Source organism: Zootermopsis nevadensis, unplaced genomic scaffold (assembly GCF_977971745.1).
Source record: "Zootermopsis nevadensis isolate Lab colony 2312 unplaced genomic scaffold, Znev_1.0 Znev_ptg000018l, whole genome shotgun sequence".
Lineage (NCBI taxonomy): Eukaryota > Metazoa > Arthropoda > Insecta > Blattodea > Termopsidae > Zootermopsis > Zootermopsis nevadensis.
This window is the reverse complement of record NW_028259150.1, coordinates 6,467,010-6,485,063: the sequence shown is the minus strand read 5'-3', so window position 1 is coordinate 6,485,063 and position 18,054 is coordinate 6,467,010. Positions and strand designations below refer to the sequence as shown.

The 18,054-nt window shown below is 34.9% G+C and overlaps 2 protein-coding genes and 1 long non-coding RNA gene across 10 annotated transcripts; 1 reads left to right on the top strand and 2 right to left on the bottom strand.

Annotated features, from left to right (window-relative positions):
• Positions 1-365: 365 nt before the first annotated feature.
• On the bottom strand, positions 366-2,533 carry LOC147873425 (uncharacterized). Its single transcript, XR_015535764.1, has 2 exons — positions 2,176-2,533; positions 366-1,414 (listed from the first exon to the last, which is right to left on the bottom strand). It is a non-coding gene; the product is annotated as an uncharacterized LOC147873425 (long non-coding RNA).
• A 19-nt stretch (positions 2,534-2,552) lies between these two features.
• On the top strand, positions 2,553-5,797 carry LOC110832975 (adenosine kinase). 5 transcript variants are annotated; one of them, XM_087351240.1, is made up of 4 exons: positions 2,553-2,841; positions 3,795-3,959; positions 4,545-4,733; positions 5,612-5,797. In XM_087351240.1, the coding sequence occupies exons 1-4, from the start codon at positions 2,663-2,665 to the stop codon at positions 5,616-5,618; spliced, it is 540 nt and encodes a 179-aa protein (XP_087207366.1). In that variant the 5' UTR covers positions 2,553-2,662; the 3' UTR covers positions 5,619-5,797. The 5 variants fall into 5 exon arrangements, with proteins under 5 accessions (XP_087207366.1, XP_021926183.1, XP_021926185.1 ...); XM_022070493.2 differs by having other exon boundaries at positions 2,562-2,841; positions 4,592-4,733; XM_022070491.2 differs by having other exon boundaries at positions 2,556-2,841; positions 4,592-5,797.
• Positions 5,798-7,169: 1,372 nt separating this feature from the next.
• On the bottom strand, positions 7,170-17,494 carry LOC110832973 (ionotropic receptor 84a). Of its 4 annotated transcripts, none has more exons than XM_087351235.1 (9): positions 17,476-17,494; positions 14,629-14,789; positions 12,976-13,281; positions 12,127-12,239; positions 11,296-11,469; positions 10,929-11,158; positions 10,231-10,424; positions 8,958-9,229; positions 7,170-7,447 (listed from the first exon to the last, which is right to left on the bottom strand). In XM_087351235.1, exons 2-9 carry the CDS (start codon positions 14,704-14,706, stop codon positions 7,192-7,194), a joined length of 1,623 nt encoding a protein of 540 aa, XP_087207361.1. In that variant the 5' UTR covers positions 14,707-14,789; positions 17,476-17,494; the 3' UTR covers positions 7,170-7,191. The 4 variants fall into 4 exon arrangements, with proteins under 4 accessions (XP_087207361.1, XP_021926180.2, XP_087207362.1 ...); XM_022070488.2 differs by lacking the exon at positions 17,476-17,494 and adding an exon at positions 15,431-15,683; XM_087351236.1 differs by lacking the exon at positions 17,476-17,494 and adding an exon at positions 14,890-15,266.
• Positions 17,495-18,054: the final 560 nt, after the last annotated feature.

Below are 18,054 nucleotides of genomic sequence, written 5' to 3'. Positions count from 1 at the left end.
CTTTTGGTCTGCTGCACTCACCTGATCAAAAGTCATTGTCACACAAAGTCATGTTCCAACAATTGCCTCAGCCCATCTAGCTTCCTAACAATATCTGGTCATAGGGCTTACCTACCCCCCGCAGGAAAAATTCAACAAGCAGATAAACACGGACGGACCCTGAGAGTGATCTTTGCTCATGCTAGAGCATAAAGAACATCCAACTATAAAGTTGAAACAGAAGTTTTAATTTTATTTGTGGAATGAAGAAACAAGTGGTTTGTATATCTCACAAGGAAATACCACCCACAAAGAAGAGAAGGGATGAAAGAATAATGTTAATAAGAATCTTTGAAAAACATGTTATAAAGACGAACTGCAATTCCTGGACTACTCATGACACAAAAATATTCAGAAATGCAATACAACAATTTCCACACAACATACCACAAAATTAGCTTCTGATGTTAACGGACACATTTGAAATGACTTTTAAATATGTTACAAACATAAAACACTGACTAAGAGACTATGAAGATTAAATCATTCCATACATCATGATATAATAATTCATGTCACTAAGCATAACAGTGTAATATCTTTGGATAATTTCTGACAACACGTTCAGTATTCAAATCAAGAAGTATTAAGGGACTAAATAGCCTGTGATGTGTCTTCCATGATTCTGAAGGAATAAACCTTACAAGACTCAATACTGTCAGTATTATGTGTTTATAAAAGTCACCATGCAACATTCACAAAAGTAAAGAATCATCACTACGTTCTTAGCTTAAATTTTCTTAAATGAATATCAGAGCAAAAGCTGTATATATTCCAAAGACATTACCAAAGTTCAGGACCCTATATTACTGTCTAATATGCACTTCATATCCACAACTTGGCCAGGGAATGGACACACATGCAGCTCAACCTTTAAGCGGGGATGTTTTCCAATATGTGAAATATAAATATCATGTATTAAAAATGAAAGGAAACTGCCTTTCTTTCTATCTTTCTGCCAAAGTATCATTTGGTGAGAAAATATATTTTTATAAACAGACAAAATTTCCAATCAATGAGCTGTTACAGCTCAATCAATATAGTGACTTATGGTGGCTTCCTGCCACCACATATGCTGCCCACCCAGCATCCTATCTGTGGGGCATTACGAATATCATAAACTGGAGTGCGATTCTGACCCTTTACATCTAGTACCAGGAATATGAGTACATTAAGATTAATCTCTATGCCCCCCTACATGTCTTTACGGTATGCTGTTTATAAAGAAAGGAAATCTCCGTGGTAAAAGTTCAGATTATTCATCTGGAAGAACCTTTGCCTCCATGTTCCTTGATGCACACACTGCTTAAGATTAAAGTTTCATTAAGTAAGTGCAGACAATGGAACCAGAAGCATCACCTAAGCTTCACATGTGCTGAGGGAGTACAAAACACACATGAAAAAGTAATGAAATTGCTAAAATATCCTTGTAGAAAGATAATATATGATAGAGGATGCAAAATTAAGAATGTAAATAAATAACCATACTCATTTACTCACTCATATTCAATGGCAAATGCAGTTGCATGCACAGGATTTCTATAAACATCTGTGTGGCCTCCTCCAGGCTGCCCACCCATATCTGTATTAAGCCATAATTTTGTTTGTGGTCTAGCCTGCCTTGTTCTACTTCTTCAATGCCAAAATCTATCCCACAATCAAAGTAAAACTGACATATGACCTGGACCCATATGAAATAAAAAGTAACATATTCTAATTATTCCCCAAAAGATATTCCTTTATTCCTACATAAAATTTTTACTGCAAGTTCTTAATGAGTTGTAAAGGTGCAGATCATTGTGTGAATTTCCCTCTGCGAATGTAGAACCAATACTCTTTGAAAAGTACTTTTCCCACCATGGAACCACTAACATAACCAAACATATCTAGGTAGACACAATTGTGTAGAATATAAAATAAGACAGCTTCCAAATGTTTCCTCTATATGACGTTTAAATAAATCTATATGTTTAAATCATTTTACAGTTAACAACACATACTCCTCACGCAGTTGCCAAAAAATACAAGATGTTATAAATATATTTACATTTTTTTCATATGCTTTCAAAAATTTGTACCAACAAGCACTTCTTATATCAAGCACAAATCCATGAACAAATGTCATTTTTCTCTTACTTGCAAAATATTATGCAGACACCTTTTCCAAGCTTAAATTTTGGGAGACTAAACAGCGCAAAATACAGATTATACCACCAGTAATTCAGTGTTTCTAAATTTTCAATTAAAATATGTTTTCCACAAAAGACAACTGATACTATCTCCTTTCCAGCAAAAAAAGACATGACATGCGATCCCAATCCATGTATCCTCCTGCTTTATCACCGACGAATTGATTAATGCCTACAGCTCCTACGCACATGATACAATCAAATGACATGCGTTAAACCTCCTTAATTTGCAGTGATTTAATAATAAATTACAAAAGAGATAAAGAGATTCTTAGATGTTGACTTTAAAATTAAATGGTTTTACTCTATCTCATAATGAACGTTATTAAACATTTACATAACCTTCAAGATGCTTTCCTGTTAACTAGACTGACCCATATCACATCCCAATTAACTACGCTCGTATCACATCACTACGAATAAAGCAAATCAAAATGCAATGCATTTTAGAAAAGTACAAACCCCCTATTTTAGCTGCCTTCGGCAACCCGTTGCTTGACATGTGTACTGACATCACGAACACTGATATTCTGCACAAATATGGGCTGGTACCAAATGGCCAAATGGAAGTTGCAGATGGAGATTTGAAAATCTTCAGAGATATACGTAACAGGTAGGCACAACGTAGTTCGGTATGTGTTGCATATTTCTTAGTTAAGTGGGGCGAAAGGGCAAGAAAAGCCTAGAAGCACATGATTAGTACGAAGTTGCTTTTTAATTTTCCCCCTCAGCAGTGTAGGCGAAAGAGGTGAACGAAATTGGCGACAGTCCAGGACCTCACATCTGTATTTGTGTCGGAATTTCCTTTTCTTCTTATATTCTTTATAGTTTGCATTGTATACACACCGAGACCAACAACAATTAAAATGGAATTTATAAAGTTTTCGGTTGTTTCCAAGTCTTTACAATCATAATAATTGGCACCACCTAAAATGCCTTACAAAAGTTGGATTCCCTAATCAGTCAAGCACAGGGCATAGCTATTTGTTTCGCCGGTAGTCCCCCAGAATTTAGGCCTAATGTGCTTACATATAATGTAATGTTGCATTCATGAAATTGCCCTCACATATTTAAGGAACCTTTCAAAATCTCTGTAATTTAATTTGAATTTGGGGTTAAATAGCTTTATGAAGTTTGCACCTCCATCCATCATGACATATTCCTGGGTTGTTTTTGGTCCTAGGGTGCTCCTTCCTCATTAGGTTTTGGTTGATTTGATGCTTTATATAGACTTACTTAACTGACTGGCAGGATGATTGTGATTGTTGAATTGGGAAGACATTAAGACATTACTGTTTGCAGAGGGGTCTCAGGAAACATCAATCAAGTTACCTGGTCTCCAGGCCATGATATGACCCTGGGACCTTCTCAGTATGAAGCAGGAGTGCTAAACATTGTATTGTGACATTTTCTTTGGTAGTAATTTTGTTGTACAATGCAGCAAATAAGAGTGAATAGGTCTCAAACATTTTATTGCAAGAATAATGTATTTACAAAAAAGAGAGAATTATTTTTTGGGTAATTGACCAATTTTTTAATGTAATAATGAAACTGGTTATCTCTCAGTTTCAGTGTTGAATACCATCCTGGAGGTGCAGCGCAGAATACGCTTAGAATGTTCCAATGGGTGGTCAATTGTCCACTCTATTCAGTTTTTTTTGGAGGGATTGGAAATGATGATGAAGGAAAACTACTTGAGAAACTGGTGAAAAATTCAGGCATTGAGACAAGGTATACTCAAAGTAAATACCATCTAGTCTACTTTACAATTACAGCAAGTAAATATTAAGATATTAAAACAGTGATTTTACCATTTGATTGTATGGATGTGAGGCAATCTTTTACTTTGAGCAAAGAATGCTAATCACAAGTGTTTGAAGAAAAAGTATTTGAGCCTAAGACAGCTGAAACAAGTGAGGAATGGAGGACAGTTATATAATGAGAAAATTGTGGATTTATGTAGGTTACCTAGTACTGTTAGTGTAGGCATATCACAGAAGTTATGACAGGCTGTATATGTAGATGTAATGAGGAAAACAATAAAGCCACAAGAGATGAGAGGAAATATTAACCTTTATCATATGGAAAAGGATGATATAAATCCCTATACTATGGGGTCGCTGGTCAGACTTTAGATCTGTGGTTAAGAGTTAACAGTATGCTAGTGTGACACATACAAAGCTTGATTGCACGTAAAATGCAAGGGTAATAACGGTTAAAACAGATCTTGAGGAAATGCCAAGTGAATGGATCTATTGCCAGGCAGTTGGTAAGTAATATGTGGAAAGAAGCATCTGTATTCTTGGTATCTTTCAGGTACCTACCTCGGTCCCTGTTTGACTGCCACTTATATTGTTTTACAGATATAAGTATCACAATGACTATCCAACGGGAAGTTGTCTGGCTCTCATCAGTGGTGAAAACAGGTCATTGGTTTGCCACTTGGGAGCAGCCAATATCTATGAACCTTCAGATCTATTGCAGCACATGCAAATACTGGAGCAAGTAAATATAATATATATTGAGAGTTTTTTCATTAGTCACAGCTATGAAGTAGCACTTTTATTATTGAAATTATGCCAAGACAAGAAAATTGCCTTGGTTTTCAATATTAATGCTGTATATATGTGCAATGATTTTCCCAATAAAGTCTCTCATCTTGCCAAATGTGCCAATATCTTGTTTGGGAATAAAGAAGAATTTAAGGCACTAGGCAAAGTAATGAATTTAGAATATGAAAGTACTAAAGATATTGCACTGGCCTTACATAATATGAGCAACCAAGGACATTTTCTTGAAAGTTGTGACCTTGGAAAATATCTTAACAAAATGGGTAAGATCATTGTTGTTACAGATGGCAAAGATTCAGTGTTATGTGTATATGGCAATGGTTGCAATAAGCCATCAGTTATAAAATTTGATGTGCCAGCTGTTAGACAGGAGTTAATTAGAGACACAACAGGGGCTGGTGATTCTTTTTTATCAGGGTTTTTGGCAGGAGTGTTTGCAAAGCATAACATGGAAACATGTATCGCATGGGGCTGTTGGACAGCACAGCAAGTAATTCAACTTATTGGTTGTCAAGTTCCTCCCTACCCTTCAGATGAGATTCACAAAATCAGATATTGATCATTAAACACATCCATGTGTTGTTATTTTAAATTTATAGTTTCACTCAAATTGCCAATTGGATTGAAATAGACTATGTTTGAAACAAATGTCAGTGTCACATATTCCAGTAAATTTAATCTTCCATGAATTGTTTTGTGATGTGTATGAAATAAAACTTTATAGCAGTTAAGAAATTCAACAGTATAAAAATATCCATGAAAATTTGTGCTTGGATTTAAACTCATACATAATATGTAACACATGGCTTTCAGGCTTTAATTGTGTTCCTTGATCAACTATATTCAGTATTTTGGTGAAAACTGCAGTTGTCATCAACATTTGAAGAATTGAATGCAGTTCAACAAGTGATGCAGCTCTAACCCAGAAATTAGTATCATGTAACATACACTGCTTGGAAAAGTCCAAGGTCAGAATTGAACTTATACAATTTGGAAACATTTCAAAACTGCTTCTCATTACCCTCATTCATCCACAAACCTTTTTCCATTTGAGTCATGGCTCCATTGTGTAGTGAGAGATAAAAGTGGGATATAATGTGATGACATATACCGGGTTTACAATTTATGTCTTTCGAGGCGCGCCCACACCGTGCGGTCGGCTGGCGATCTGTTGACGTGGGTGGGACTAGTCCGTGTTCTTCCCATGAGTCACAGGCGAATCAGTTTCATTGCGTCTCTTGTAGCGGATTGACGTTGATAATATGGTGTATAGTATTAAGCAACGTGTGTTCTTAGTCGAAACATATGCCAAATATTCATCCTACGGAAGATGCCGCCGTAAATTTCGCAGACATTTTCCCGGTGTAAGTGTTCCTAGCAGGCCCATGATAGAGAGCTTAGTAAAAAAAATTTTGTAGTACGGGATCAGTTTTGGATAAAAAGAAGAACAGGAAATGACAATTCATTTCGGCAATATCCCAAGAAGAGCTTCGTCGAGTATTTAGAAATATGTTAATGAGATGTGAAGTTGCCTGCAAGCACAAGGAAGTCACTTTGAACATCTTTTGTGATTTAAGGTAAGAAAATTAATGTAATAACATGTATCAGTGACGAGAAACACTCGCAGCTCCCTGTTACTAGCGGCACTGAAACTGATTCGCCTGTGACTCATGGGAAGAACACGGACTAGTCCCGCCCACGTCAACAGACCGCCAGCCGACCGCGCGGTGCGGGCGCGCCTCAAAAGACATAAATTGTAAACCCGGTACATAAACCCAAGGTATGTGCAGAAGTATTTGATATCTTCAAGACTGGTATAAACAGTGACAGAAGCACGAATTTTTCTGCACTGCAGTGGTTTATAAGTAACTTCTTTCTGTTAGTAACATGTTCTCAGTAAGGTAATTCTATAATAACTAGGAAAAATACTAAAACCTGATACAGTAGCTGATTGTAAATACAGTAAAATGTGTAACAGATCTCTGAGGATCATACAAATAAATATATTTCTTATAGTTTGATGTTGTATTGCATAACAAATAATCAGACAAAACAGTCAAGTAGTATTGACTACTGCAAGATGTAGTTGCATTATGCTTGCTGTTTCATGTTAGAGGCACACATGAAACTGTATGAAACTACAAAGACACTGTTGTCTGTGCACTAGTGCTAACTATGGTATTTTTTAATGTATGTATGTACAAGAAAAACCAAATGTAAGGTGAGTGTGGTATGTCAGTAGATTTAATGTTGCACCAGTCACACAAAATTCTGCTAAAGTGAAAACAATTATTTACTTTTTTTCAGCTTTGGTGGGTATGTAGAACATTATAATGGATATCTTATACGATTAAAGCTTTCTTCCTTCAAATGTGGTGTTTTTGCAAGTTTCTTTAATTTCTTATCTTCCTGGTACATGATTTGAAAGAAGTCACAAGAAGAATATGTTGATACTTGTTATAGACTACTTCTACCACCAACATTACAATGGACAAGAAGATACCATATGTTAGAATCACCAATGTAGGATAGAATTCCTGGATTCCCACACTCACAAAATTCTGACCACTGGTTTCACATCGTGGCTTCGGATAGTACCACCGTGTTTCTTCTCGTCCCACCATTCCAGCTTCTCTCAACCAGTGTGTCCTAGAACATAATCATTGTTTGGATAGATGCATTGTGTGTGTATGTTAGCCTTTATCATTTGTGCATTTTGGCTTAAGTGTGATCCAGCTGACTGTGCATTTCAGTAGCATACTGTTAAACCAGTAACCCCAGAGTTGAATTCTGTCCAGCAGCCTAATAAATCAGTTACCTGTTCCAGTATTATAAAGGTTAAGAAAGAAGAGTGACAAAGTGTGATACTGAGTCTAAGATACCTAAATAAATGGTGAAAAATACATTGCAGAAACTATATCATATAATTATACATGTCAAGAGAAAGAAGCATTTCAAAAGAATTAAGTAGCTAGTGTTTGGGACACAAGGCTCATTAGTACAGCACTTTCTATAAGGATCTTCCAAGCTGAAGTGGTTTGTTCTGGCTTCTCCTTTTGGAGGAACGCTGGGTTAATTTCCAGGACAAGCTATGTGTGGCAGGTAAGGTGACTGGGACAGGTTTTTTCTGAGTACTTCAGCATTCAACAAACAGTTCATATTCATCTATGACTGCCCCTGAGATGTGCATTTTATCAAATTCTCAGTGCTTAATTGTAGCTTCATCTTTGATACTAAACTTGTCTTCAACTTAAGTAAGATATTATCTTTGGTTTAACTCTACAAAATGAGCAAAATGTTATCAGCATAATTATACCTATGATTGATTTGTATTTTAGCTTTCATGTAGAATGCTTATAACTTTAAGTCATAAGTTTCATATTTGTAGGGCATCTTTGCAGAATATAAACATTAGTAAATATCATACATGAACATAATCCACTCAATTGTTTTGGTGCTAGCAGAGACTGACATTTAGGCACATTAGAATACCTTATCCCAAGAGAAAATTAAAAAAAAGAAGTATATAAAGATTGGTAGAATAAGTAGCACAATTTAAAAAACATCAAATGCACAGAAAGGTGAGTTGGGTGTCATAAGGAAGTACAACTTGAGAGACCTAGGTACAGATGGGAAGACAATATTAAAGAGGCTTTCGGAGGTTGTGAAGATATAAACTGCACAGAACCAATAGCAGGTCATGATAAAAAAATCACAGGTAATTTCCTGAGTGGATAATAATTGTAAATTTCCGAAGAAAGACCAGCTATTGAAGTCAATAATTAATATTTTGAGGTTACTCAGTGGCACAGTTTTTATGGCATCATTATGTTGATGTGTATAGCTTATATGTGCATCATTCAGGCCATAAGAGTTTTAGAGACAAGGTGTAATATATAAATTAGACAGAAAGATAATCATGAATGATAAATAGGTAAGGATTTAGAAGGAGACAGTCATGACCTATTTCAAGATACTATCCTGGCATTCATGTAAAGAGACCTAAGAATAACATGAGAACCTTCAGCCACAATAGCAAGTAAATCAGACAAGACTTGGGCTGGATACATCCGAAATACCAGTCAGAGCAAAAGCATTACAATTATACCTGCCTGCTCAGTAGCTGGGTAAAACAAAGTAGCTTGTAAATTGTTTTTACCTTTGTCTGATATGTTCTGTGTAAGGAGATCCTTTTCTTATTGGAAAACCAACATGATTAGCCTCAAACATTTTTATCTCTTTAAATCTGCACTTTTCATGTTCTTCATATGTGTCACTTATGATCTTATATGCACCATTAATGCCATGAAAAGCATTCAACCCTCTTCGTATTCTTTCCACTCCTACTTCATCAGTGATAAATGCTTCATGAAAAGGTTGTGTATATAACTTCTCCTTGAATACTTTTTCTACAGCAGGATCTGTAATTTCCTGGAAACAGGTGCACAATACAATCAAAGTAAAAATGTTTTAACCCTAAAGGAAGTCACAGAGTCAGAAACTTGAGAGTCTAGTGGCCTTTAGAGACACAAGATGTAGAAAAATGCAAAAAATGTTATTAACATAATTAGGTAATTAAAATATGCATGTGTTAAATAATGCCCAGGAGTGCATATTGATATAATACAGAATACTTGTTAAAACAGTAGTAAAATAATGCAGTGAAATGCACAGGGTGACAGAAACAAAATAAAAAGCAGGAATGAGAACATCAGGCAAATGAATAGATAAAATAAACACTTAGAAATGTGAGGAACTTAAGGGTGACATGGGGTTTCACGAAATTATAAACTTGCAGAGCAAAGAGAAACAGGAAATGCCTGGACCACACTGAAAAGAAAATCTGGAGACATTATACTATTTCACTATCCTCTTATGTGGATTCCAGCATTTGTCTCTTCTCTTCTTCTTTTTGTCTTTATGAATTCAGCAACTTAATACACACTACTGGCAAGAAAACGATCTTACATGCAGTAAACAGAATAAGAATTGTGTTCTAATCAACCTATACAACAACATTTGTATGGAGAGCAACATGTTTTCACCTGTAAAAGGGGTCATCTTTAGGCTCATATTGTTTATATTTGCAATATAAATTAAAACTGTCTGTGATTTTGTTAGCCTCCACCAGTACAATGACTACTTCATATTATTGTTGCTACAAGTAAATTGTTAAAAAATTTAAGTCTATGTTGTTACAATACTGTTTGTACTGACACTCAACAGCACTTATAGTAAAGAAGTAATTGACACTACATTCTCATCAATCAATCCAGAGGTATTTCATGGGTTTGACAAGTCAACATCATTCCTCACTGGTGCTTCACTTTTGACCTTGCTCTTATCATGACTGAGAGTAAGAGTAATAAAGTTATTTAATTACTTACATATTGTTATTCCTCCATTTTGGATAATCTAACTAATTAACTTACATTAGCAAGTTTGTCATTCATGCTTAGTTTCATTGCACTCTGCATCAAGTCTGTCAGAGTGCTAATCGATGAACTAGTTGTTTGAATCAGCGAAACAATTATTGCTGAGTAGGATGTAAGCAGGAACAGAGAAAGTAACATCATAAAGATGAATACCATCCTGGAAGCAAGGTTCTTGGGGATGTTTTCTGTGCCTAAAGAGAAAATATTGTAACATTAATGTTATGAGAAACACCCCTTGGTTTATCACTTATATGTCTGTTCACGGCACAGTGACCACTGGGCCCTTTAAAAAATTTGAAACACAACTGAGCTTATAAATAATAGTGTTATATAATATAAAACAAAAGACAGACAATCTAATAGAAAGTTCGTTTGGAAATAAATGCAGAAAAATTGTTATATATACACACACACCTAATAAATCATACGAAAAGGTGGCAAAGTACTGGTATTTTGGAATGACACTAAGATATCAAAATGATATTCATAATGAAATTAAAATTTGGGAACTGCTTGCTTGCTTGCTGTCATTCATCATCATCATAATAATTGGCAAATGAGCCCTTTTAGAGCCATAGCCTTCCTTAGAAGATTCTGCCAGATTCATCTGTTCCTGGCTATTGCTGCCTACATAACGTATAGTGGGACAGCTTTACTTACTTCTACTGAGTGGTATAAATTATTACACTTCTCACCTTGTTGACACACAATTCCAACTGTGTCCAACACAGCATCACTCCATGAAACTGGATGATCAGGTGATGATAATGGCCTGACATGTCTCTCAACATGTTGGACAAAGACCAATACAATAGTCAAGAAGGCCACAGTTAATATATAAGTTGCCCATACTGATGTACTGAATGGTAATTCATAAATTATCGATACCTCAGATAATGATGGCTTCAGAAACATAAATGCACCCCTGGGGAAGAGGAAATGACAGTTGGTCAGGCATGTATATTTTCAAATGTACACTTGATTTTTCCTAATATATTTGTTCCTTTCTGTCTGCATATGTCTGTACAGTGTGTAGCGTGCATGACCAATCAAACTTCTTGCCTGAATTTTGTAATCTCCGTAACATAATCAATAACATCCATACGCTCCATCTTCCACATGACTCCAGTGGCAGAGATCTCACATTCACCACACTGCAGTGTCCCAACTATACCACTGAAGCAGTCAGGTCCTTCTTCTGGATACCCCCATGTGTCTGTTAAGGTTATATTCATCCTGCCAATATATTTGAAAGAAATTATTTTACATGTATACATACATACAAAAAAATGCAGGTTATTAAAAAAATTTAATACTTGAACAAACAGTTTCATTATCTCTCTGATTTCCCTAGCTTGACTACAGCTCTGGATATCCTGATGCATAAATCCTGGGGAAAAGGATAGGTCAAAAGGATAAAAACTAACTATTACAAGAGAGTGAGAAAATCACATAATGAGGAACTTCATAATTGTTTTCCTTCAACTAATATTGTTAGTATAATTAAATAAAAGAAATGTGATGGGCAGGGCATGTAGTACATACGGGGAAAACAAATAATGTAAAGTTGCAGTTGAAAAGCCTCAAGGGAAGGAACCACTTGGGAGACATTGACATAAATGTGCAGATAAAACTGAAATGGATCTTTTAGAAATAGTGTGTTAAGAGATAAACTAAATTAAACTCCTTAGGACAAGTCCAATGGCAGCTTCTTGTGAACATGGTAAAAAAGAAACTACTGAACCAGCTGGAAAACTATCAGATTTTCAAAGAAAACCCTGCTCTATGGAACTAGTAGCACACAGTTTTCATGTTAAGATTATAGCTTTTTATTTTATTATACTGAAAGCATCAACTGTTTTATAATAGAAAAGAACACGATTCAAAACTTACCTGAAGTTTAGCATTTCAGATACATAGGTCATTAAGACATAATTAATTTTGGATTCTGTGTTGAGATGTCTGTAGTTAAGGTCTGTGTGTGTATCCCATGTACCATCCACCACCTAAAGAATGAAGTAAACAGTACATTTATGTTAGTGTAAGTCTTATGTATACAGGGGATTCTGGTTAATTTGGACACATTGGGACTAGAACATTTTGGCCCAATTAAGCGGCTGCCCCAATTATGCTAAGTTCCACGTAATGAGTTTAAAGGGTTTAAAACAAAATACAAACTCCCATGTATTGAGATGATTTACTGAGAAGAAAAAAATGAACTAATTCTGGAACAAATGGTACAGACCAGAGAAAAATATTTACACTAAAACAATTTCAATATCATCAGGTTCCCAAATTAACCTTTATCGATTATATGTCGCATCTTATAGTCAGTCCAGCTCCATTGTACTAGCATACTACTGAACGGTTAATCCAAATGTTGAAGTCCAGCTTGAAGCCCCAATGTTTAAATCCTCTATTACCATATGATATATGTTAATGAACAATGTTACCAATTTTAACTGTAATGCTAAAATTGATTAGAGCTATGGGTATATTTCAATTATGTACTGTGATCCCAAAAGGAAATTGCAGAGAAAACCTGTAGTGGGATCATTAAGAAGACCAATGACAGGTGGAGAGACCTAACTGAGGGAGAATAAACAAAAGAAAGTATAGAAAGAGTGAATAAAGATGAAAGGGGAATGCTCGTAGGAACACAGAAAAAAAATTAAGAGGCATTCTATTAAGGTTGCCAATGCTGGTACAAATGTCAATGGATGGCAGTTAAATGATACTTACTAAAACAGAAGTCCTTAAATGAATCCCATTATAATTGTCTATCTGAGATCCAGGAGAAATGAGTTGTCCTGAAGTCCAATCACGAGGTGGTGTGATTATTAAAGGATCTTGGCGTCCAATCCTGTACACATCTTGAAGTAGAACTTGTTTCAAACTGGATCCAATATGTGCTATAGTCACATGACTGTCTAACTGCAGGTCAAATGGTTCCAGAGTAGTGATTAGTGGGTCCACACTCAGTGACAGAGTCTTTTCAGACAACAGCAACCAATGGTGCAGACTGCTGAAATGCTTCTCTTTAGATGCCTGTTAACATAATTTGGGTTACTCTGTAGCACAGAGTGACAATTTTTAAAAAAATAAGAAAACTGATATTCACACAAGAACAACAAACATGTATGGCTGAGCAATGAATTACGCATTTCATTTACTTTGACTGCAACAGTTTTAAAGCAAAGAAATTAAAATAGTCATTATATAGAATTTTAACATACCACTAAAAAACTGTCACAGCCATTAAATTGGTATTTTTTTTATTTTAGAAATGGCTCTTAGATGATTACCAATGGCATGGCCTTCTTTTAGAATTTGATGAAAATGAGATTCAGGTTGGTAGAGGAAATGGAGACACAATAAACACAGCCCTTCAGTTAAGAAACACTGTTGCATATAACAGAAGCTTACTGAATATTTACTAATTTTGTAATGAACACTCCTACCAATTCACAGTACAAAAGAATGGATGGGTATATTCAATTGAGAAATATACATATCCTCCAAATGTGTTCTTTACCATTTTACATCATTCTTTATGTTCATTTACTGCACATACAAACCTACAGTTGTACGCTACTGATATTATGCAGTTACGGTCTGAAAATATTTGTCTAGTATTTTCCTAATATTCATCCAATCTAAACATGTTTCAAGCAAAAATTTTAGATCTTAATGAGATCTGTAATATACAATTTAACAATCTTTGTTTATTAAGCTGTTGTGGGAAAAGTCAGTGCAGAGTGATTTAAGGTTCATGTAAATTAGGGGTTATTATTACAGTAGTAAATGAAATCCAACAGTAGTTTAAGAGATGAAATGGGCAGATGTACAGACAGGTATTGCCTCTCCATTAAGCACTTATTTATAAACTTTGTACATAAAGTCCATAGAAACAGTTAAAATGTAAAATACAATTTGGATCACAAAAGGTAGTTACTCATTTCTGTGAACCTTCCTGGCTTGGTTTGGTTTTGAAAGTTTGGATAGATTAGGTTACGTTAATTTAAGTGTTCACATTAAAAAAACAATATACTCTATTTTATTATCAGTTTATCATCTGTCTGCTGGCAACACCTAAACACCAAGCAGGATAGCTTAGCAATATTTGAACTATCTCATTTTTGGGGAGTACCTGCTTTAAATCCTGACCAACAATAACTGAATAATTGCCTTTGCTGACTGAGGTTTATCATAATTTTCCTTAGACCCTACAGCAAATGATTACTTTGTACCTTAAAGTATGACCATTTCCTCCTGCTTTACACACTTTTATATAATTTTAAGAGTTCACCCAATGCTTCATACTGTGTGAGTGAAATTAAATCCAAAAGAAAACTGACACCTTTTTGGTGTCATTCAGTATACTTTCATCCCTACCTGAGCAAGTAGATAACCACTGCCACTACAACTAAGGTCCAGAATAACTGCCAAATGGTGATACTGAGTCATCAGCATTTTTGGATCTACATCCTGGTCTAGCGAATATACTGTCAGATGAATTCCATTGGAGGACCATAGTTTGGTCTGGTTTACATTGTCTGGTGAGTATGAATTGAACACAATATTAGAACATAAAACATTTAAAAATATATCTGAGTCTCAGGAATTTGAGATGAAGAATATAGAAAAAATTCTTACTCTTACAGATCAGGCTCCACAGAATTGCTTTAAAAGGGGTTATAGAATTCAAAATGTCATTTTCATTTCATCCCTGACAAAATTATTCTATCTCTCCTTCATCTTTGACACGATGAAGATAATTATTCACAGGTCATTGGCAATAATACTTTGGCCCAGGAGAAATTTTACATGTATCTTGGGAGGATAACATTAAAATGGAACTCAGTGATATTTGAGAATACTTTTATCATATTTAACTTGTTTTTAATTTTTTGGTTATAATGTTTTGTGATGCATGTAACAAACAACTTGTTTTCTCAGTCTATCCTAGGTATGCAGATTTAAAGGAATACAGGTAGCCCTCGATTTACGCCGGGATGTGTTCCTGGACGAACTGGCGTAAATTGAAAATCTTTAATAATGTAAATCAATGGGAAGTCAATGACATGCGTTCCCAGCACCCAAACATTGACGAGTAATATAGTGGCATTACATTTAAAGCTCTGAAATAACGTAAATAAAATAAAGGGAATTTAAAAAATATATTTTATACACTTACAATCGGCAATTCGTTGGTCCCCGCGATTGACTGCGATTCTTTCATGTGATTGATGTGTACAGTCATCTCTGCTGTTATGCGATAGTTGCAGTCATGTAAGACGCCGACCTGTAGAAAATCGTGCAGTAAAAATAACCCCGGTACCTCCGCAGAGATTAAATTAGTCCTTTGAAAGTTTAAAGCGCCAGGAATGAAATTGCATAAGAGCAAACTCGCATATGCAAAAGTTTGCATTTCACAAACAGGTTTTACCGATTCTTCGATCTCATTGAAGCAAATTCACGTTAATGAAACATACGTAATTGCAGAGATTTTTCATTCAAAATCAGCGATGTAAGAATTACGATTTAGTATAAGAAGCAGTACGAGATACATTGTAAAACGTTATAAATAATTTATATCTTAATTGCGTCATGTTTGTGTTTATTAATACAATAATTTATTTACCGTCTTTACACAAACTTAAAATGTTGTTAAAATTACTTAAAATTATAACATTTTTTCATTAGATACAGATCTTGTTACATTTTACGTTGACGACATGTTTCGATGTTATCTCATCATCATCAGGTCTATCAATTAAAATCTGTTGCACTTCTTGCTCTGCGTATATTGATTTGTTTTATTTGTTTGATTTTTTTAAGTTCCTTCCATTAAATTTGAAGGCTGTGCCCGGATGCTTTAAATCTGTAAAATTAATTTTAATTTTCAAATCGTGATTTTGGATAATGACATAGGAAATAGAATAATTTACTAATTTAAAGAGTTATTACGTAATATATCGTAATACAAGTAAAAGAAGTAAAAGAATCACAAAATAGTATTAAAAGTAGTAAAACATACCGGGTTGTATGTGATGTGTTGTGTCCGATATTACGGGCCAGTAGATTGCAACTGAGCTGTGTGTATCGTGTGTGGCTATATATATTGAGTGAAAGTTGTTTAGGGGGTTGGGTCGATGGACTGTAGAACATTAAATATTGGGTTCTACAGTCCATCGACCCAACCCCCTAAACAACTTTCACTCAATATATATAGCCACACACGATACACACAGCTCAGTTGCAATCTACTGGCCCGTAATATCGGACACAACACATCACATACAACCACAACCCAATATTTAATGTTCTACAGTCCATCGACCCAACCCCCTAAACAACTTTCACTCAATATATATAGCCACACACGATACACACAGCTCAGTTGCAATCTACTGGCCCGTAATATCGGACACAACACATCACATACAACCCGGTATGTTTTACTACTTTTAATACTATTTTGTGATTCTTTTACTTCTTTTACTTGTATTACGATATATTACGTAATAACTCTTTAAATTAGTAAATTATTCTATTTCCTATGTCATTATCCAAAATCACGATTTGAAAATTAAAATTAATTTTACAGATTTAAAGCATCCGGGCACAGCCTTCAAATTTAATGGAAGGAACTTAAAAAAATCAAACAAATAAAACAAATCAATATACGCAGAGCAAGAAGTGCAACAGATTTTAATTGATAGACCTGATGATGATGAGATAACATCGAAACATGTCGTCAACGTAAAATGTAACAAGATCTGTATCTAATGAAAAAATGTTATAATTTTAAGTAATTTTAACAACATTTTAAGTTTGTGTAAAGACGGTAAATAAATTATTGTGTTATAAATAATAGTAATTTTTTTTCTTTCACTTTTTGACTTGCTGGTTTCAAAATCGGCGTTATTCGGAATCGGCGCAAATTGAGAACTACCTGTATTTAAAAAGAACAAAGCTAAACATTGTAGAAATTAAAGTATGGATTCATAATTACATATCCTTATGACAGCCAAATAAGTTTTTCCATGAGAAGAATGCAAATGATGGGCATTAAAAGTTATGCAATGTATTAATTATGTGTTGCATAATGTCTACAGCCTTAATTGCTCCAGAATTCCCTATCCATTGAGTAGTAAACAATATTATTAATCAGTGGACATACAAATTGTATTCAATTATGAAAGTACCATTCCTAAAGTCTGGAATTACATTTCTTACCTGCAACTCTCAAACAAGTGAACAGCATCGCAGATGACCATTTTCTCTCACCAAGGAAATTTATGATGAGATTAGTTGCATCACTAATACGGATCAGTCCAGCCACTCTCCAGATACTGCAGAGGATAAGTACAGCTCTAATATTCGGTCCAATTCTCATTATTCTCATCATATTCGAACCCGCAAACGTTTGGTCCAGTGGCGAGCACACTAACCACTAGTACACCAAGGGCAACCAACTACAGTATTACTGCAAAAACAATTACACAAGAAAGCATACCTACTATTGCTTACACGTATTTATAATGGATGAGAATTTCTGGTTGAGATAATTCTTGTTTGGAGTAGGAATGAGACGTGAGCTACTCTTAGTGCTGGCTTAAACCTCTTCATATTATTGTGATTCAGACTTTTTATAGTGGGAAGAAGATTATCGAATACCTAATTTCTGGAACAGAATATTAACAAGAATTCTCTGAATAACCAAAACTACAGTCTACCTCTTCCCTTTGTGTTGTAATAAGAAATTGATATCAGCAAAAGAAGAAGCACATTGTAGCACTGCTTTGTTCAAAGAGA